This window comes from Girardinichthys multiradiatus, chromosome 1 (assembly GCF_021462225.1).
Source record: "Girardinichthys multiradiatus isolate DD_20200921_A chromosome 1, DD_fGirMul_XY1, whole genome shotgun sequence".
Taxonomy (NCBI): domain Eukaryota; kingdom Metazoa; phylum Chordata; class Actinopteri; order Cyprinodontiformes; family Goodeidae; genus Girardinichthys; species Girardinichthys multiradiatus.
In genome coordinates, this window is record NC_061794.1 from 4,100,263 (window position 1) to 4,120,521 (window position 20,259).

Consider the following 20,259-nt stretch of genomic DNA (forward strand, 5'->3'; position numbering starts at 1 on the left):
ACACTCACGAAGAAATAACATCCGTGTGTACGGGATCCCGGACGATACAGAGGGAGGAAACCTGCTGGAGTTTATGGAACGCTTTATTAAGGCAGAGCTGTCACTGCAAGATACCGATCTAGCTAGACAACGATGCCACCGGGCTCTGGGTCTCAAACCACCGCAGAAGGCCAGCCCCCGCTCTGTGGTGATCCACTTTTTGGCACTCAGAACTAAAGATTTGGTGCTTCGCTCTGCGTGGAAGAAAGGAGAGAGCCGCCTCGGCCAGCAGCGGATTTATTTTGACCAGGACTATCCGGCAGAGACCCAAAAGAAGAGGAAAGCCTACACTCCCATCAGAAAACTTCTGAAAGAGAAGGATCTCCGCTTTCAAACCCCACTACCAGCTAAGCTTCGTGTGATTTTCGATGGAGGCCCGGTCACGTACAACAGCGCAGCCGAAGCCATAAAGGATTTGCAGAAGAGGGGTCTCAGAACTGACTGCAGCAGTAAGAATGGTCCCCCCATAGCAACGCTGATGGAGAGACTGGAGAGACTTTCCTGGGAAATGGTAGAGGCCAAACGACAGAACCCGGACACACATGGAGAGAGAGCACGCAAAAAGCTCAGTGGATTTCACTACAATGCCTGGAACGCAGACCCCTCTCATTAAGACCCAGGCCGTTTTAAGGCCTCTGATTGTGCACTGAACTTACACTCATACCGAGCTATGTCAGTTTGCACTGGAGAGACCCCCCATTCGAAAAGTCTCATGGGGACTTTCCTCCTCAATCAGGACTCCCTAGTGAGTCAATCTGTTTTGGGAAGTCATTCTTTTACCATCTTTTCTAGTTCGTTTTCGTGTTACAAATTTTTCGTTTTTGAGTTTTACTAATTTTCTAATGTTAAGGTCACCTTGGATATGCAAATCAGAGGGATTTACTCCACAGTTATGTCTCCACAGCAATATAAAATTATAACTTTTAATGTTCACGGGTTACAAAATCCAATTAAAAGAGGAAAGCTCATAGCTAAGATGAAGAGAGAACAGCAGTACATTATCTTCTGGCAAGAAACTTATTTAACAAGAGAGAACCACGAAAAAAAAAAGGGTTTAAACAGACTTTTTATTCTTCCCACCTAAATGGACACACTAGGGGTGTAGCAATATTAATTGCAAATAAAGTAAATTTCCAGGTAACTAAACAGATTACGGACAAAGAAAGTTGATTGTTTTGGTGAGGGGAACATTAGACTCAAATGAAGTAACTTTACTCAATGTATATAGACCTCCAGGACAAGACAAAATATTTACTGATAAAATATTTGATCTCATATTGACAGAAACCTCTGGCATCTTGATATGCGGAGGGGACTGAAATGCACAACTGCATCCCTTCCTGGATTCCTCAAATCCATAAAAAAATAAATAAATTCGGAATCACTGTATATTAAAAAAATGATTAAAAAGATTGGTTTAGTTGATGTCTGGAGGGAATGTCACCCATTAGCTAAGGAGTTCACCTTTTTATCCCACCCTCATGCTGTTTACTCAAGAATTGATTACTTTTCCTTATTTAGAGCAGACAGACACAGGGTCCTAGACTGCAATATTGGTAGTAGGGATGTGTCAGACCACTCTGGAGTATACCTGAAATTATACTTAGATGCACAACCTAAGACAACAATATGGACACTTAACACAGCTCTGTTAAATGATAATAAATTTGAGGAATTCATTAACAAAGAATTCAGGGAATATGTAGAATTTAACAACAGCACAGAAATGTCTCCAAGCATCCTATGAGATGCAACTAAAGCAGTACTGCGATGAAGAATTATAATATGGGCTTCAAGAAAGAAAAAGGAACAATATGAGCAATTCAGTGACCTGACTAAACAGCTTGACGCATTAGAGCAGAAGCATATTGAAACTAAAGACCCTACTCTACTACAGAAAATTACTGCCATAAAAATGGAACTAAATAATAAACTCAACAATAAAGTGCTTCTTAAGCTCAAATATACTAAACAGACTTTTTATGAAAACAGATCGCGAGCAAAAAAAATATTGGCCTGGTGACTTAAAAAACAACTAGACAGATCCATCTTTAAGATTAAGAACCCAATTTCCAACCAGATGTGTTTCACACCAGATGAAATTCAAAAGTCATTTGAAATATATTATAGTGAACTATACAGCCAACCCAAATTAACAGAGCTTCCCTCAGTAAAGCAGTTTCTTGACTCTTTGGATCTCCCTTCGATTGGCGTAGTGCAAAATAAATTGATAACATCAACAGAGATTGATAAAGCCATCTCAAAAGTGAAAGCAAGTAAGGCACCGGGCGGAGATGAATTACCAGCTGAATGTATAAAATATTTAGGAAATCTACAGGGGTTGGACAATAAAACTGAAACACCTGTCATTTTAGTGTGGGAGGTTTCATGGCTAAATTGGACCAGCCTGGTAGCCAGTCTTCATTGATTGCACATTGCACCAGTAAGAGCAGAGTGTGAAGGTTCAATTAGCAGGGTAAGAGCACAGTTTTGTTCAAAATATTGAAATGCACACAACATTATGGGTGACATACCAGAGTTCAAAAGAGGACAGATTGTTGGTACACGTCTTGCTGGCACATCTGTGACCAAGACAGCAAGTCTTTGTGATGTATCAAGAGCCACAGTATCCAGGGTAATGTCAGCATACCACCAAGAAGGACGAACCACATCCAACAGGATTAACTGTGGATGCAAGAGGAAGCTGTCTGAAAGAGATGTTCGGTTGCTAACCCGGATTGTATCCAAAAAACATAAAACCACGGCTGCCCAAATCACAGCAGAATTAAATGTGCACCTCAACTCTCCTGTTTCGTCGGTTTCAATTGTGCAAGGAGCGCAAATCTTGGGCTGTGGACAATGTGAAGTATGTATTGTTCTCTGATGAGTCCACCTTTACTGTTTTCCCCACATCCGGGAGAGTTACGGTGTGGAGAAGCCCCAAAGAAGCGTACCACCCAGACTGTTGCATGCCCAGAGTGAAGCATGGGGTGGATCAGTGACGGTTTGGGCTGCCATATCATGGCATTCCCTTGGCCCAATACTTGTGCTAGATGGGCTGCCAAGGACTACCGAACCATTCTTGAGGACCATGTGCATCCAATGGTTCAAACATTGTATCATGAAGGCGGTGCCGTGTATCAGGATGACAATGCACCAATACACACAGCAAGACTGGTGAAAGATTGGTTTGATGAACATGAAAGTGAAGTTGAACATCTCCCATGGCCTGCACAGTCACCAGATCTAAATATTATTGAGCCACTTTGGGGTGTTTTGGAGGAGCGAGTCAGGAAACGTTTTCCTCCACCAGTATCACGTAGTGACCTGGCCACTATCCTGCAAGAAGAATGGCTTAAAATCCCTCTAACCATTGTGCAGGACTTGTATATGTCATTCCCAAGACGAATTGACGCTGTATTGGCCGCAAAAGGAGGCCCTACACCATACTAATAAATTATTGTGGTCTAAAACCAGGTGTTTCAGTTTCATTGTCCAACCCCTGTATATTGCGTTTGCTATTAAAATGTTTTAATCACGTGCTTAAAGGGGGTGAAACCCCGCCATCCTGGAAACAAGCAACAAAATCTGTCATACTAAAACCAGGAAAAGACAAAAGTGAATGTGGTCCTGCTACGTTTCGGCTTTAATAATACAATCATAAGCTGTCTGAAATCAATATATAGCTCACCAATGGAACGGATCAAAATAAACGGTAGTCTTTCAGACACAATCATTTTGGAACGAGGATGCCGGCAGGGATGTCCGCTGAGCCCAATTCTTTTTGCACTTTTTATAGAGCCACTTGCTCCTTATCTGACCCAGGGACCAGTATACCTGGCCTCATGTCCTGCCTCTACCAATTTGGACTTTATTCAGGATACAAATTAAATATATAAAAAACTCAGACCTTGTCCTTTAACTACACACCTCAAGTAGATATATGAAAACAGTTCAGATTTAAATGGAAAACAAAAATCATGCAATATTTATGTAATATTACTAAAAATCTAAACAAAATACATAAAGCAAATTATGGTATCATGACTAACAAACTTAAAAATGACTTGGACAGATGGACCTCATTGACACTCAATTTATATAGCCGAATAGAAATTCTAAAGATGATTGTTTTACCGCAATTGTTATATTTTTTTCAATATTTATCAGTGGAAATCCCTACCAAGCAGTTCAAGGAGTGGAACCGGATCATCTCTAGATTTATAAGGCAGAATAAGAAACCAAGGGTATGTTATAAAACATTACAATTACCGAGAGATAAAGGAGGAATGTCGCTTCCATGCTTAGAAAATTATTATAAAGTAGCACAACTGCAGTATGCGGTTTACTGGTGTGAAGAGGGGTATGAAGCAAAATGGAAGGATCTAGAATTAAGTCAAATTGACGATCCCCTACAAGCTTTCTGCGTGATAAACACCTCAAGATTAGATATTCAGATAGGTTGTGTGACTTTACAAAGGTCCCTCTCGACATCTGGTTCAGAGAGTTCCGTAACCCTCTTTTAGAGAGGGAAACACGATTACTAAAATGGACTGACCACGATAGGGATTTTATCCCAGCACGACTTGACTTAAGATTTAGAGAACTGTCCAGAAGAGGCATTACTTCATACTGTGTGATCTCATGTGGAACTGACATGGAGAGCTTCCAACAATTACTGGAAAAATGTGGCCTTAAGAAACGAAACTTTTTCAGATATTTACAACTCAGGCATTACTTTAACAAAAATTTAACAATTTTGGGAAAAAACAATCTGGACATTAATATCTTTATTGACGCCTATAAAAGGTAAATCCAATAAGAAGACACTTTCCAGAATATGTGTGTTTAGAAGCCTACAAAAAAAACATCAACATTATATATTAAAAATACGTGAGAGAGGGAGGCAAAAATAACATTGACAGAGGATGAGTGGTGGAACATATGCCAAATCAGCTCCACCAACACGAGCTCAGGGTAGTGGAGGGAATTCTCATGGAAGAACATTGTTAGGTTCTTTATAACCCCGAAAAAAACATACTCTCAGATGGGTGGAGCTGAGTCTGGGCTTTGTCGGAAACGGTGTAACAACGCATTGGCTGACCACTTTCATATTTTTTGGGACTGTCCATTGATTCACTCCTATTGGCAAATGGTAGTCAAAGAAATAAGAGTAATACTTGGTTTTGAGATTGAACACAACTTTCAAACTGTATACTTAGATAATTTACCAGATGAACTCAACTCTCAGGATAAGTACCTTTTAAAAATATTATTGATAGCAGCAAAAAAATCAATAACAAGGAAATGGCTTAGTGGGAGCCCACCAATGGAGGGAGACTGGTTAGCCATTGTAGAAGAGTTTTATGAAATGAAAACCCTTACCTTCTTCCTAAGACTCAAGAGAAACAAGGTCCAAAAAGACTGGTTAAAATGGTTTATATATAGGAATTCCAAATCATTCTGTATTTGAGGTGGTAGATGTGGTTTGGTGTTGGGTGGAGTGGTGGGACTGGCAATGAACCGGGTGGGAAGTTCTCGCCTATCTGCTTCTTGATGAGTTCATTAATTCATTTTGGGGTGATGACTTGGCGGGATTCCTCCCCCATTCTCAATCTCTACTGGGGGGTCTTGCCGGAGGTCCTCGTGCTTGTGACAATTAGGCTGGGGTCATTGCCCCTTCCATTTCGAACCTCTTGGAATTTGAAGTACAACTGTAACCCAGAACAGTGAAACTTGTTTTCCAAAACTCTGTTTAGTTTTTTCCTTTCTATAATGCATTGCTGTTTCCCTCCCTGGGTGATCAATTTGTTCTGTGTGCTGTTTATTGCTTGTTACAATTTTTATTTTATTCTTTTTGTTTTTTCTTTTCTATTACTGTTGTAAGACTATAAAATGTAACGAAAAATAAAGTATAAAAAAAAATAGCAAAACAGTTGATTGCTTTAATCAATTTAACATAGCCAATTATAACAGCATAATTTAACAATTATTAAAAATGTCACATTAACCAATATTTATCAGTTGTCTACAAAGTGTGCCGCATTTATTGACACACATACTGACATGTATCAGTTTATCTGATCGGAGAATAGTAGCTCTTAAAGAAAGGAGTGGTGGGTCGACTATGCCGAAACATGATGTTTGAGCTTTCATAGTGGCCATAGTTGCCCTGTGAAGAGAGCAGAGCTAGCCGGAAAGTAGCTTGCAATGAACACAGGTTTTTGTCGCCTGGGCATTGCAGAGCTGTAGAGGCACCCCTCCAATATAATTGGTGACACACCGTCATGGATTAAAATCTTCCTGCGCATGGTCCCCCTGCTCAAGTTAGCCAATGTCCAGGCCTGTCCACTCGCCGTGTTTGGAGGAAGAAGGATGATGAGTACAATCCCAAGGACACCATTCCAACAATAAAGCATGGAGTTGGAAACATCATGCTTTTGAGGTTCTTCTCTGCAAAGGGGACAGCAAGACAAGGCCGTATTGAGATGAGGATGGATGGGGCCATGTATTGCGAGGTTTTGGGCAACAACCTCCTTCCCTCAGTAAAAGCATTGGCAATGGGTCATGACTGGGTGTTCTGGCATGACAATGACTCGAAACACATAGCCAGAGCAACTAAGAAGTAGCTCTGTATGAAACATTTTAAGGTCCTGGGGTGGCCTAGCCAGTCTCCAGACCTCAACCCAATAGAAAATCTTTGGAGGAAGCTGAAACTCTGTTCCCATGAGACAGTCCTGAAACCTAAAATATTTGGAGAAAATCTGTATGGAGAAGTGGGACAAATTCCCTGCTGCCGTGTGTGCAAACCTAACGTGTGTAAATTGTATTCTGCATTCCTTGGTTGTAACCAGTGATTTGTTGAGCTACTGTTGCTTTGCCCTCACCTTGAAGCAGTCTAACCATTCTTTGTCATCAACAAGGCATTTTAGTCCACACATCTACAGCTCATTAGATATTTTCTCATTTTCAGACCCTTCTCTATAAACTTTAGAGATGGTTGTGTATGAAAATTCCATTAGACCAGCTCTTCTGGTTCCTACAACTATTCCACATTCAACGTCACCAAAATCCCCTTTCTTCAAGTCATCTTCACCACAGCCAAATGCTTCGGGGAATTCTTTCAACTTATGAAGGGAACCAAATTAAGTAAAACAGAGAGAAATCACAGCAGGGAGCCACAAATGTGGTCTCAATGTGGTATGAAAATAAGTCAACAATTGGGAATTGGTGGATTTGCTACTTGTGTTAACAAGCAATTGAACAGGTGTACATTATAAAGTTGCCAGGTGAGTGCACTTTATCTTCACTACCTTCCAAAAAGGCATTGGTGAATGTTGGAAGACCTGTCTGATCGTTCTCACTCACAAGACAAGGTTTATCTGGAAGCTTGTGAAGCATTACATTACGTTACAATCTAAGGCTGTCGCTATTTGGTTGCAGGGCTACAGTTCATTCAGATGTTGTGATCATTGTGGAAAGACGGATACTTCATAAAATGAAGAACATTATGGAGAACCCTGAGCATCCTCTTCATGAGACTGTCCTACAACAACAGAGTATCTTCAGTCGGAGGCTTCTTCAGATCTGCTGTAAGACGGAGCGCTACAGGAGATCCTTCCTGCCCACAGCCATCAGCATCTACAACGGCTCTTTGAGGAAACCTTCATAATATGAGCTATAACAACATTTAATTTCCCTTTGGGATTAATAAAGTATTTTTGAATTGAATTGAATTGAATGTTGTACACCTGCTTCCCTCCTGGAGCATTTCATACTTTGATACAGCAGAATTCTGTGCTCATTTCCTTGATCTTAGCAATAAATGTTCGCTAAAATGTAAAATCTTGTTAGTCAGTGCAGGAAATCTTCAGCGGTTTGCTGCTGTTTGGGACGAACTGTCTTATTTGCAGAACATATACCACATTGTTTGATAAGAATGCTACCATGAAACTGGATAAGCACATTTATGTTCCCCAGAGCCCAAACCCAGTGCTTTTAATTATGGTATAACCTTTGTTCTTCCAAGTCATTTCAATGTGCAATGTTCAAGAGAAATTGTGTTGAATATACCTTAAGTACCCCCGATAACAGGATGCAGAGAACTGAATCAGATGGCCTACAAGTGCTTGATCTATATTCTATATAGCCTGAAAACTGGGGCGAACCACAATGTTTAACTTAATTCTCACTGTTTGTGGTATATCTCTGCATTTTAACAGGTATATAACAATATCACCTAAACTGGACCTCTGATCACCTGGGGAACACTGCTTATTTACAGATGCAGACTGGTGAGCCAAGGTTGATTCTTTGTTGAGGATCCCCGTTGACTGTTTTTGAGTGGATATTTGCCTATCTATGTAATTGCATTCGATACACTAACAACTTATATTGCAAGACGTATTGGATCACCTATCCAAGTCAACCAAAATCATGTGTTCCACTCACTTTCATGGCAACATAATGATTACATTTACACAGTTATTTCAGTTGTAGCTGAAAAAACCCAGATATACAGCATAAATGTGAAATCGAGAGCTTGAAAGGATTCTCTTAGTGGGTTGCTTTCAGGAGCTCAGTAAATTCCAGCCTGGTACCACGATAGGATGTGCAATAAGTCAGCTTGTGAAATTTCCTCTGTACTAAATATTCCACAGTCAAGTCTTAGTGGTTTTATAACAACATAGAGCTGACTGGGAACAACAGCAACTCATCCACAAAGTGTTAGAAGACAGAAAATCACAGGATGCTGAGGCACAGAGTGTGCTGCAACTTCCTGAAGAGTCAGTAACTACAGACCTCCAAAGCATCTGCAGTTGTGTAAAGCACGCTGCCACAGTACTCAGAGCAGTGAAGATGTGTTCTCTGGAGTGACGAATCTTGTTTCTTTGTCTCCCTATCCAATCCGGGTTTGCAAGGTGCCAGTAGAACTGTGATGTTAGGAGTTGGGCTCAGCTTCTAAGTTCAAGTAAAAGGAAATCCTAATGCTTCAGCATACCAAGATATTTTGTACCAATTTCATTATCCCACCTTGAGGTAAAGAGTTTGTCCCTTCAGTTCCAACATAAAACAAGGCCAGTAGAGGTCCACAAAGACATGGATTAGCGAGTTTGGTGTAGAGGATCTTTACTGGCCTGCACAGAGATCTGAACCTAATAAAAACACCTCTAGAAAGCATTAGACCAAAGACTGTGAGCCAGACCTTCCCATTCAACATCAGTGTCTGACCTTACAAATGCACTTATGGAGGAACAGTCAAAAATCCACATATAGCTTCAAATAGGAGGCCACATTCAAGCCTTTGTATTAAGAATTGGATTTTATATGTGAGTATTACTGTGGACCCAATACTTTTAATGTACACACATTTACAGAAAAAAAAAGGAAAACCTGCTACATCCACACATTCTCTCACTTTATTTTATAAACCTTTGAGTAGGGAGTGGAACAGAAATCTCATCAAGTCCAAAGCACAGAGTGCTGACATTTAGGGTGCCACCGGTTATAGCTGAAAAACCTCAGCATAAATGTGAAAAGGAGAACTCTTACTGTCTTCTCCAGGACAGGGCATGCCTGGCTGCTCCGGGATGCTGGGGAAAACTGAAAGAGACAAAAAGAGTTTAAAAATCATCATCCTTAACAAAAACGTTGTTAATTTTCTTTTGTGCAGAGTAATTTGAGTATTTCTGCCAACGATGGGACTCTGTCTTGTACTGGAAGTCTGAGGTGTACAGAATGAAAAGGAATAGTGAGAGTATAATGCCATGTGCTGCTGACCACCCTGTTAGACACCTGTTAGAAATTAGGTTCTGTTTGTCAGGTAGTCATTGGTCCAGGCGACTGTTTCTGCAGAGCTTCTTCAGCTTCCAATAACCATCTTCTCAAGGTTCTCTTTATTATAGGTAGTCTCTGAACACGGGGCTTATATTTCGAGCAGAAAGACAAGATTGTGATCTGATTTGCCACAAGGAGGTCTTGCTTTGAAGAGGTATGAATCCTTTACATCTGCATAAAGTCAATCCAATGTTTTAGTTTATATGTTAGAGCAGCTGACAAACTGTTGAAACGTTCGAAGTGTAGCAGAGACTGAGGCATGATTAAAATCACCAGATATTGCCACAAACACATTGGGATGTTGCTTAATAACAACAAAGCTTTTGATATCACATGCAGCAATAGCTGATGATGGAATGTATAAGGTTTGTATAAACCTCCAGGACATGAAAATGTGTCCCCCTTGAGCCTGAGAGCCTTCAATGAGCAACTGGTGCACCATCTTCACTCAGATCTTCAACAAATCTCTGGAGCTGTGTCAGGTTCCCTCCTGCTTCAAATTCTCCCCCATCATCCCAGTCCCCAAGAAACGCACCTTCACAGAATTAAACAACTACAAATCTGTTGCCCTGATTCATTTCAATTCAATTATATTCAATTCAATTTAAAAATACTTTATTAATCCCAAAGGTAATTGAAATGTTGTTGCAGCTCATATTATGTAGGTTTCTTCAAAGAGCCATTGTAGATGCTGATGGTTGTGGGCAGGAAGGATCTCCTGTAGTGGTCTGCCTTACAGCAGATTTGAAGAAGCATCCGACTGAAGACACAGTTTTTATGTACAACAGTCCCATGAAAAGGATGCTCAGGGCTCTCTGTAATGTTCTTCATTTTATGAAGAATCCTTCTTTGCACAATGATCTCCAGAGGTTCCAGATGAGTCCCCAGAACAGAGCCAGCCTTCTTTATTAGCCTGTTGAGCTTTTTTAAGTCCCTGGCTCTGATGCTGCTACACTTTGTTTTATTCACGTTCAAGATGAGATGATTGTTTCTACACCATGCCACAAAGCGGTCCACCAGCTCCCTGTACTCATCTTCTTGTCCATGTCTGATCCATCCCACGACTGCAGAATCATCTGAGTATTTCTGCAGATGACAGGCGTCTGTCTTGTACTGGAAGTCTGAGGTGTACAGAGTGAAAAGGAATGGTGAGAGTACAGTCCCCTGTGGTGCTCCTGTGCTGCTGACTACCTGGTTAGAGACACAACCTTTCAGTCTAACAAACTGGTCAGCAGAAATGGGGTCAAAATCGGAAATTCAATCCAAAATGGCCGACTTCATGTGGGGTGTGGACCAAGATACTTTTTTGTGGGTCTTGAGAAGTTAGGTAGTCTTTGATCCAAGAGAATGTTGAGGCCTCCACCTGAGTCTTCTGGAGTTTATGACAAAGCAAATCAGGCTGAATTGTGCTAAATGTTCTGGAGAAATCAAAGAACATGATCCTCACAGTGCTGCTGGCTTTGTCCAGATAAGTGGTTTTGTTAAAGCAGGTGTATGATGGCATCTTCAACTCCAACTCCACAACAATAAGCAAACTGAAGGAGGTGCTGATGGTTTATTGTTTGCTTACTCAGGTGGGAAAACTGGAGTCTCTCTAGGACCTTCATGATGTGGGATGTCTGGGCAACAAATTAACCAGAATTAAAAGTAACAGAACTACTCCAATTTGCTGCCACCGTGAGCTGCACAATTCTAGAATTCATGTCAGTGGTCTTGAAATCCTTTGGTGTTGAAGCATCTCAAGGACACTAAATGCCCCCTGCTGGACCCCTTGCAGGTTGCTTGTCGGGTAAACAGGCCAGCAGATGATGTAGTCAAACTGGGACTACACATAATCCTGCACCACCCAGGGACTTGTGCCAGAATCATGTTTGTGCACTTCAGCTTGGCTTTCAACACCATCAACCCAGACATCTTCCACCAGAAGCTCATCCAGCTCACATTGCTGGCCCCCAACTGTCGGTTGACAACTTCCTGAATGACCAGCAGCAGCAGTTGAGGCTGAGGATCATCTTCTCTTGCACAAGAACCACTAGCACCGGCGCCCTCTGAGGCTTGTGTTCTCTCCTCACTCCTCTATGTAAACAAATGACTGCACCTCAACAGACCCGTCTCTGAAACTCCTGACGTTTGCAGATGACCCCACTGTCATTGGACTGATCCAGGACAGTGATCAGTCTTCATACAAACAGGAGGTGCATCTACTGGTCTACTGGTGCGTTCAGGGCTACCTGGAGATTAACTTGATCAAGACTGTGGAGATGATGATGACCTCCAGGAGAACACCCCTTAAAAAACTCCCTCCTCTCACCATCTTCAACAACACTGTGTCTACTGTTGATCACTTCCGGTTCCTTAAAACCACCCTTTTTCAGGACCTTAGATGGTCCTTACACATACACAATGATCATAAGAAGACCCAGCAGAGACTGTACTTCCTGCTGCAACTCAGGAAGTTCAACCTTCCACAGGAGCTGCTGGTCATCTTCTACACATCTGTTCTCTGTTTGTCCATCTCTGTGTAGTTTGACTCATTCACAAAACAGGACAGTTTCAAGGATCATCAGGACTGACCTTCCCTCTATCCTGGGCTTGTACAGTCCTAGGGTCAGGAAAAGGGCAGCTAACATCTCTGCAGACCCCACACATTCTGCACACAGTGTGTTAAGACTTTTTCCTTGGGGTCAGTGCTTTAGAGTGCTATTTGCAAAAACCAGCTGCTACAGATACCATATTACATATACACATTTTTTTTTTATTTCTCTTTTATATTTCTGAAAAAACAATGTCTTCATTGAGAGCAAGATGAACCTAAGCCAAATTCCTTGTTTGTGCGCATAAACTTGGGATATTAAGATGATTCTGATTCTAGAACAGGTGCTTTTTATATTGACATCAGAAAAAAAATGGGGAAGTACAATATTCGATTACGCCAGTTAACATAAAACCATTTTAAAATGTTCAGCTGACAAATGTCATTTTTTTCATACAATTGTAAATCAAAAGACTGTTTGGATGTCATCAGTTGGTTAAGAACTTTGTTCATTTTTAATTTGCCTCCAGATCTTCATTATTGCCCAGAAGAAAAGGCCTAATATGATGTCCAGTTTGAACACAGTGGATGAAGGAACTCACCATGGAGCAGCAATCCAGATCTCTTGGTTCTGCTGTGAATCCGTAGAGCCTCCTCCAGCTCCATCTGGGAAGAGATGGTACAAGGATCTCCTGCAAAAATCATACAGATTAATATTCAGAATTGTATAAATGCAAAAGTTAAAACGTACAGATTTTGGTTAAAAACATCATTTTCTATTTACATTGATTATTTGTCCATAAATTAACAGTGGATAAACTACACTATTCACAAAAAGTTAGGGATATTTGGCTTTTGGGTGAAATTTATGGAAAGGTCCGCGCTACATTAATATTATATCATGAAGGTACGGCATGCAAGTAGAAATGTGCAATGGTGATTTCCTCATCTTAAACGTGTAACGCCTCTTGCTTTTCACAAGTCAACTTATTGTCTGCTGAGGCATGGCATCCCACTCTTCTTGAACGGTGGCCCTCAGGTCATTGAGGTTCTGAGATACAGAGTTATGAGCCTCTAGATGGTGACTCTGCTGATTCCATAGGTTCTCTAGGGGTTTCAGGTGTGTGGAGGTTTAAGGTGAATGGAGTTCAGGCCACTCCATTTGAGGCACCCCAGTCTTCAGGAGCAATGTCTACATTATGAGTTGTTTTGGACTTACTTCCACATTTGTCATTGGCTTTTATTGCACAATCTGCATATGCTTCTTGGAGCACCTCTAGGCTTCGCAGCAGACTGCAGCAGAGCGGATGAAGTGTAAATCAGAAGAGTGGAGAAGTTCGCGGCCAAACCAGAGTGCACCAGAGCGGAGTAAATCAAGTGTAAATCCAGTGTGATTCATATCAAGAGTTACAGGTCTTAACTGCAGTTAACACATCCCTCTCTATGGCTATGGACTACAGTGAAAACTAACAACAATCCCTTCTTCATTTAAACTGGTGGCAGGTGTGGCAAGCAAGGAAGCTTTTACACCTTGAGTAGCATGTAAATGAAACAGAGAGTGAAAGTTTCGTCACCATACCCTCTCATCCTTCAAAAGAAGACTGGATCAAATTTTTGATCTAAGAACAGCAATTTCCACACTATGAAACCAAAGTCACATCAGATCACTAAAAGCAGGTAGAACAGCTTTAACATGTAAGGTCAGCCATTGCCACAGAATCTCATGGCACCATGTCACTTCAATAATCAATTTAAAATTGATTATTTAAAATCCCACCTCTAACACATTTAGCCTTTAAATAGCTTCTTGAATCTAATTGCTTCCTCTGATTTATTTTAGACACCCCACTGAACTGAAAATTGATCATTTTGAGTCTTCTGTCTGCAGAAACTGTGTCCAAAATGAAGAGTGTTGTTATTATCTGCCATTACTTTTGTATGATGTGCTAACTGATCGGAAAATAATCCAACTTTTGACCTTCCCACCGGCTGGTCAGGGCCAATCAAGCTAACAATCATTCAATTCCAGACACCGGCTGATTTCTCTGTGCATCTCTAGCCCCTACACATTTTACATTTCAGAAAAAAATTTCCAGACTACATGGAATGTTCAGCTTGATTAATCAAAGGCCAGAAAAATTAGTTTGTTCATGGATTTATTAAAACAGGTGGGTAGGAGAAGGACAAACCCATCCAAAGTAGCAGAACCAAAACACTGCACACTATAAAAATAACTAAATCTACTATACAGGTCCTTCTCAAAATATTAGCATATTGTGATAAAGTTCATTATTTTCCATAATGTCATGATGAAAATTTAACATTCATATATTTTAGATTCATTGCACACTAACTGAAATATTTCAGGTCTTTTATTGTCTTAATACGGATGATTTTGGCATACAGCTCATGAAAACCCAAAATTCCTATCTCACAAAATTAGCATATCATTAAAAGGGTCTCTAAACGAGCTATGAACCTAATCATCTGAATCAACGAGTTAACTCTAAACACCTGCAAAAGATTCCTGAGGCCTTTAAAACTCCCAGCCTGGTTCATCACTCAAAACCCCAATCATGGGTAAGACTGCCGACCTGACTGCTGCCAGAAGGTCACTATTGACACCCTCAAGCAAGAGGGTAAGACACAGAAAGAAATTTCTGAACGAATAGGCTGTTCCCAGAGTGCTGTATCAAGGCACCTCAGTGGGAAGTCTGTGGGAAGGAAAATGTGTGGCAGAAAACGCTGCACAACGAGAAGAGGTGACCGGACCCTGAGGAAGATTGTGGAGAAGGGCCGATTCCAGACCTTGGGGGACCTGCGGAAGCAGTGAACTGAGTCTGGAGTAGAAACATCCAGAGCCACCGTGCACAGGCGTGTGCAGGAAATGGGCTACAGGTGCCGCATTCTCCAGGTCAAGCCACTTTTGAACCAGAAACAGCGGCAGAAGCGCCTGATCTGGGCTATAGAGAAGCAGCACTGGACTGTTGCTCAGTGGTCCAAAGTACTTTTTTCGGATGAAAGCAAATTCTGCATGTCATTCGGAAATCAAGGTGCCAGAGTCTGGAGGAAGACTGGGGAGAAGGAAATGCCAAAATGCCAGAAGTCCAGTGTCAAGTACCCACAGTCAGTGATGGTCTGGGGTGCCGTGTCAGCTGCTGGTGTTGGTCCACTGTGTTTTATCAAGGGCAGGGTCAATGCAGCTAGCTATCAGGAGATTTTGGAGCACTTCATGCTTCCATCTGCTGAAAAGCTTTATGGAGATGAAAATTTCATTTTTCAGCACGACCTGGCACCTGCTCACAGTTCCAAAACCACTGGTAAATGGTTTACTGACCATGGTATCACTGTGCTCAATTGGCCTGCCAACTCTCCTGACCTGAACCCCATAGAGAATCTGTGGGATATTGTGAAGAGAACGTTGAGAGACTCAAGACCCAACACTCTGGATGAGCTAATGGCCGCTATCGAAGCATCCTGGGCCTCCATAAGACCTCAGCAGTGCCACAGGCTGATTGTGTCCATGCCACGCCGCATTGAAGCAGTCATTTCTGCCAAAGGATTCCCGGCCAAGTATTGAGTGCATAACTGTACATGATTATTTGAAGGTTGACGTTTTTTGTATTAAAAACACTTTTCTTTTATTGGTCGGATGAAATATGCTAATTTTGTGAGATAGGAATTTTGGGTTTTCATGAGCTGTATGCCACAATCATCCGTATTAAGACAATAAAAGACCTGAAATATTTCAGTTAGTGTGCAATGAATCTAAAATATATGAATGTTAAATTTTCATCATGACATTATGGAAAATAATGAGCTTTATCACAATATGCTAATATTTTGAGAAGGACCTGTAAGTGTTCATAGAAAGGTTTAGTGAGAGGAGAGGTTAGGTGCTGGTGCTACTAAATGTACAGTACAGGCTATAAAAATAACAAGGAGGAGAATGAAACTCCTAATGGTCCTAATGACAGGATTCATTTATTTGTCAATGCAACATGAGGGTCATTTAGTAAAACGTTGCTCAAATTTAGCATAAGAACACTACATGTTTTAATGCTTTAATAACTTGTAACTAATAAACAATAGACAGCTTTGGTGACATTTAGAAAACTGTGTGCTATATATTAGAGTTTAAAAATATTCAATAGAATATACACTGCCTTGCCAAATAAAAGTCGGCACCTGAATTTAACTAAGCAAATAGGTAGGAGCCTCCGATTGGATAATTACTGCATGGGCAATTATGTTTCAGCCAGCAACAAGTTATTTAACACCAACTGGTGCAATGAGTTCCTTCTAATTTCTTAAAGAACTGTGTCGAAAGACCCATCCCGTGGTCGTGGAAAAGATGTCAGTCTGTTTCAGAAGGGTCAAATCATTGGCAAGCATCAAGCAGAGAAAACATCTAAGGAGATTGCAGAAACTACCAAAATTGCGTTAAGAATGGTCCAACGCATTATTATTAAAAACTGGAAGGATAGTAGGGGGGAAGAAGGAAGAAAAGTGGCCGGATAAAAATTCTGAACGATCGTGATCGGCGATCACTTAAACACTTGGTGAAATCAAATTGAAGTAAAACAACAGTAGAACTCTGGGCTATGTTTAATAGTGAAAGTAAAGAGCATTTCCACACGCACAATGCGAAGGGAACTCAAGGGATTGGTACTGAACAGCTGTGTAGCCTTAAGAAAACCACTAAACGGTGAGGCTGACCAGAAAAAAAGGCTTAAATTTGCTAGGGTGCATAAAGATTGGACTCTGGAGCAATGGAAGAAGGTCATATGGTCTGATGAGTCTAGATTTACCCTGTTCCAGAGTGATGGGCGCATCAGGGTAAGAAGAGAGGCAGGTGAAGTGATGCACCCATCATGCCTAGTGCCTACTGTACAAGCCTGTGGTGGCAGTGCTATGATCTGGGGTTGCTGCAGTTGGTCAGGTCTGGGTTCAGCAACAGTAGGTGTTCAAAGAATGAGGTCAGCTGACTACCTGAATATACTGAATGACCAGGTTATTCCATCAATGGATTTTTTCTTCCCTGATGGCACGGGCATATTCCAAGATGACAAGGCCAGGATTCATCAGGCTCGAATTGTGAAAGAGTGGTTCAGGGAGCATGAGAGATCATTCTCACACATGGATTGGCCACCACAGAGTCCAGACCTTAACCCCATTGAGAATCTTTGGGATATGCTGGAGAAGGATTTGCACAGTGGTTAGACTCTACCATCATCAGTGCAAGATCTTGGTGAAAAATTAATGCAACACTGGGTGGAAATAAATCTTGTGACATTGCCGAAGCGTATCAAAACAATGCCACAGCGAACGCGTGCAATAATAAAGCTAAAGGCGGTCCAACGAAATAGTGTGTGACCTTTTTTTTTTTCTGGTGGCGACTTTTTTTTTTTTGGCCAGGCAGTGCCATATGAAATAAATAAAACCCGTCTATTTTCTATTCCCTTGATTCTTTGATATCGTACCAACACTAACTAGCCGGAGAAATACAAGAAGCAAATTCGATACTTTATAGGACTGTGCATGAACCCTGTCATTGACATCTGATGTCTGCAGAACCCAGAGATGTTCACAAGTCTTTTTTGACCAATTGCAAGAGAAGTCTAAAGTCTTCTAACCAGAAGTAGTATTTCATAATTTCACTGTAGATTTCATGAGAAATACACAACTACCCCAACAAAGTACCACAAACGCTTTTTTTTGGTGAGGTTGATGATGTCCTGTGGGAAGTGATCTGGACAGCTTAAAGTGCAAGAGCATCCAGATCTCCTCTGAACTCTCCTGGACTGGAAACGCCCCTTGCCTGTTGAAGAAGGTACAACAACAGCTCTTCTTCATCAGGAAATGAAAACACTGTTCTCTGTCCTCAGCTGCTTACAAATGTCTACAGGGCCACAGTGGAAAGCACCCTGTGTCTCAGCATGACAGTGTGGTGTGGGAACTGCACAGGAGAGGAAGGAAGTATCACGGGTTGTGAGGACAGCACACAGGATTATGGGATGCCATCTGCCTGACATGGATTCTGTTTTATACTACACTTGGGGTAGTTGTGTATTTCTCCAAACCTTTACCGTAAAATTATGAAATACTAATTCTGGTTATACTATAGATGACCCTCTAATATAATCTGAAGATATTGTGTTGTCACCTCTCATGGTTTTGGAGGAATAAATTCCTGAAAGTGGGACAAATGCATATAATGGTTGAGCATTTTGATGTAGGTTACTTTTCTGTTTTCCTCTTATTTTCTCAATCGTTGCCAGGATCGGCGTCCTTTCTGCTCCATTACCGTAATGCACCTTGTATGCACGATGCTAATCTTTAAGAGAGAGCTAGTGTCGCCTGGCGTGACCGTGTATTTCTGACTGTCGGCTCACTTGACCGCAGTTTTCTTCTGTACAGTTGATGTTCCCTCACTGAAGCGACACGGCAAGCCCTGCAGTTCGAGCGGAAGTTCAGATGTGGGGGGGATCAGAGTCTGCAGCTTTAGTCAGCGCTAACCAATAGAGAAACGTTTTACGTCGTTTGTCTTTAGGCCCTGCTCAGGATGTTCATGTTTCTAGCACTCAAAATTCTTTGAGTTCAACCAAAAACAGAAAGCGTCAAAACCAAAAGAGCGAGAGTCGTAACCAAAGAGTTTTGACATGCGCAAATAAAAGTTTGTTTTGCAAATATCTTTTTTCTCTTCGTGAAAAAACAATTGTCATTTTAATCTAAAAAATGTTTTTTCAAACAATTTTTTTTCTACCCAACATAAAATATTCCATAAAAATAAAAATAAATCGTTAAAACTCTGAAAGTTTTGATCACAACTTAATATTTTTGATTGAGATTAGTTTTTTTTTAATGAATATTCCAAAAGTTTTGACCACAATTAATTTTTTTCATTGAGATTAGTTTTTTGTTTGATTGAATAATATTGAGACAAATTTACCTCCATACTTTTTGCCCCAAGTCACAGTCAGGTCTCAAGTGCCTAACAACTGAAATCTCACAGTCGCTCTCTGGTGAAACAGCTAGATGCATCTCATTCTGCATTAAACCAACTTCCAACCAGAAAAGTGGAGGTGCCGGTTTTCTACGCTAAACATAGACTATTTGAATCAGGTAATAAGCAAGGCCGGTTACTAGCTTGCCATCTGATATAAACGGAGTAATGGAACTATTTTAAAAGTACCTCGATAGCTCCAAATGCACATCTTCTTACAAGATGAGAGCCAAATTTCTTAGTGACATAAATATCCCGTCTTTATCTGACGTGCAGAAGGCAGATCTTTGCAAGCTTGTTAATAAGGAGGACATTTTACAGGCCATATGTACTCTTAAAACAGGCCTACTGCCTACTGTCAAAAAAAATAAATAAATAAAGGCCCCTAGTGCCGAAAAAAAAAAAAAGTGTTAGCCAGGCGCCTGGAGAAACTAAACAGAATGGGGGCCTGCTTCTGTTTATGAATCTTCCACTGTTCCTGTGTTTAAAAATAATAAAACATTCAAAAAAAAAATCTGTTTATGGCTGGTTTATAATAAAATCAAAAGTAATATTTAACCCATTAGAAATATGAACATGTATTTATGCTTTTTAATGCTTTGTAAAGACCAAGTTAAAACTTGTTTATGCCAGTCTTCACATTGTCTAATTCTTCATTATATGTTGCACTACATCTAGTTTGGAGGGTTTTATTCTCCTCACTCTGAGCTGGTGAAGTTTCAATAATATTGGGAAACTATTTTCTAAATTCACAAAAAACTTTGTCCTAAATTCTAAATAGTGAAGAGGGGACATAGTCCCTCCAGCGTGTCCTGGGCCGTCCCCTGGCGGTCGAGATATATCG

At 40.9% G+C, this 20,259-nt stretch overlaps 1 protein-coding gene across 2 annotated transcripts in view; it reads right to left on the minus strand.

The window, feature by feature from the left end:
* prkcz (protein kinase C, zeta) overlaps positions 1 to 20,259 on the minus strand; it is a 227,597-nt gene that overhangs the window by 188,606 nt on the left and 18,732 nt on the right. For both annotated transcript variants that reach the window (XM_047364805.1, XM_047364798.1), the window contains exons 3-4: positions 13,012 to 13,101; positions 9,592 to 9,642 (exon numbers count right to left, since the gene is read on the minus strand). In XM_047364805.1, coding sequence (XP_047220761.1) covers positions 9,592 to 9,642; positions 13,012 to 13,101 — 141 coding nt within the window. The remainder of the gene's footprint in view (positions 1 to 9,591; positions 9,643 to 13,011; positions 13,102 to 20,259) is intronic.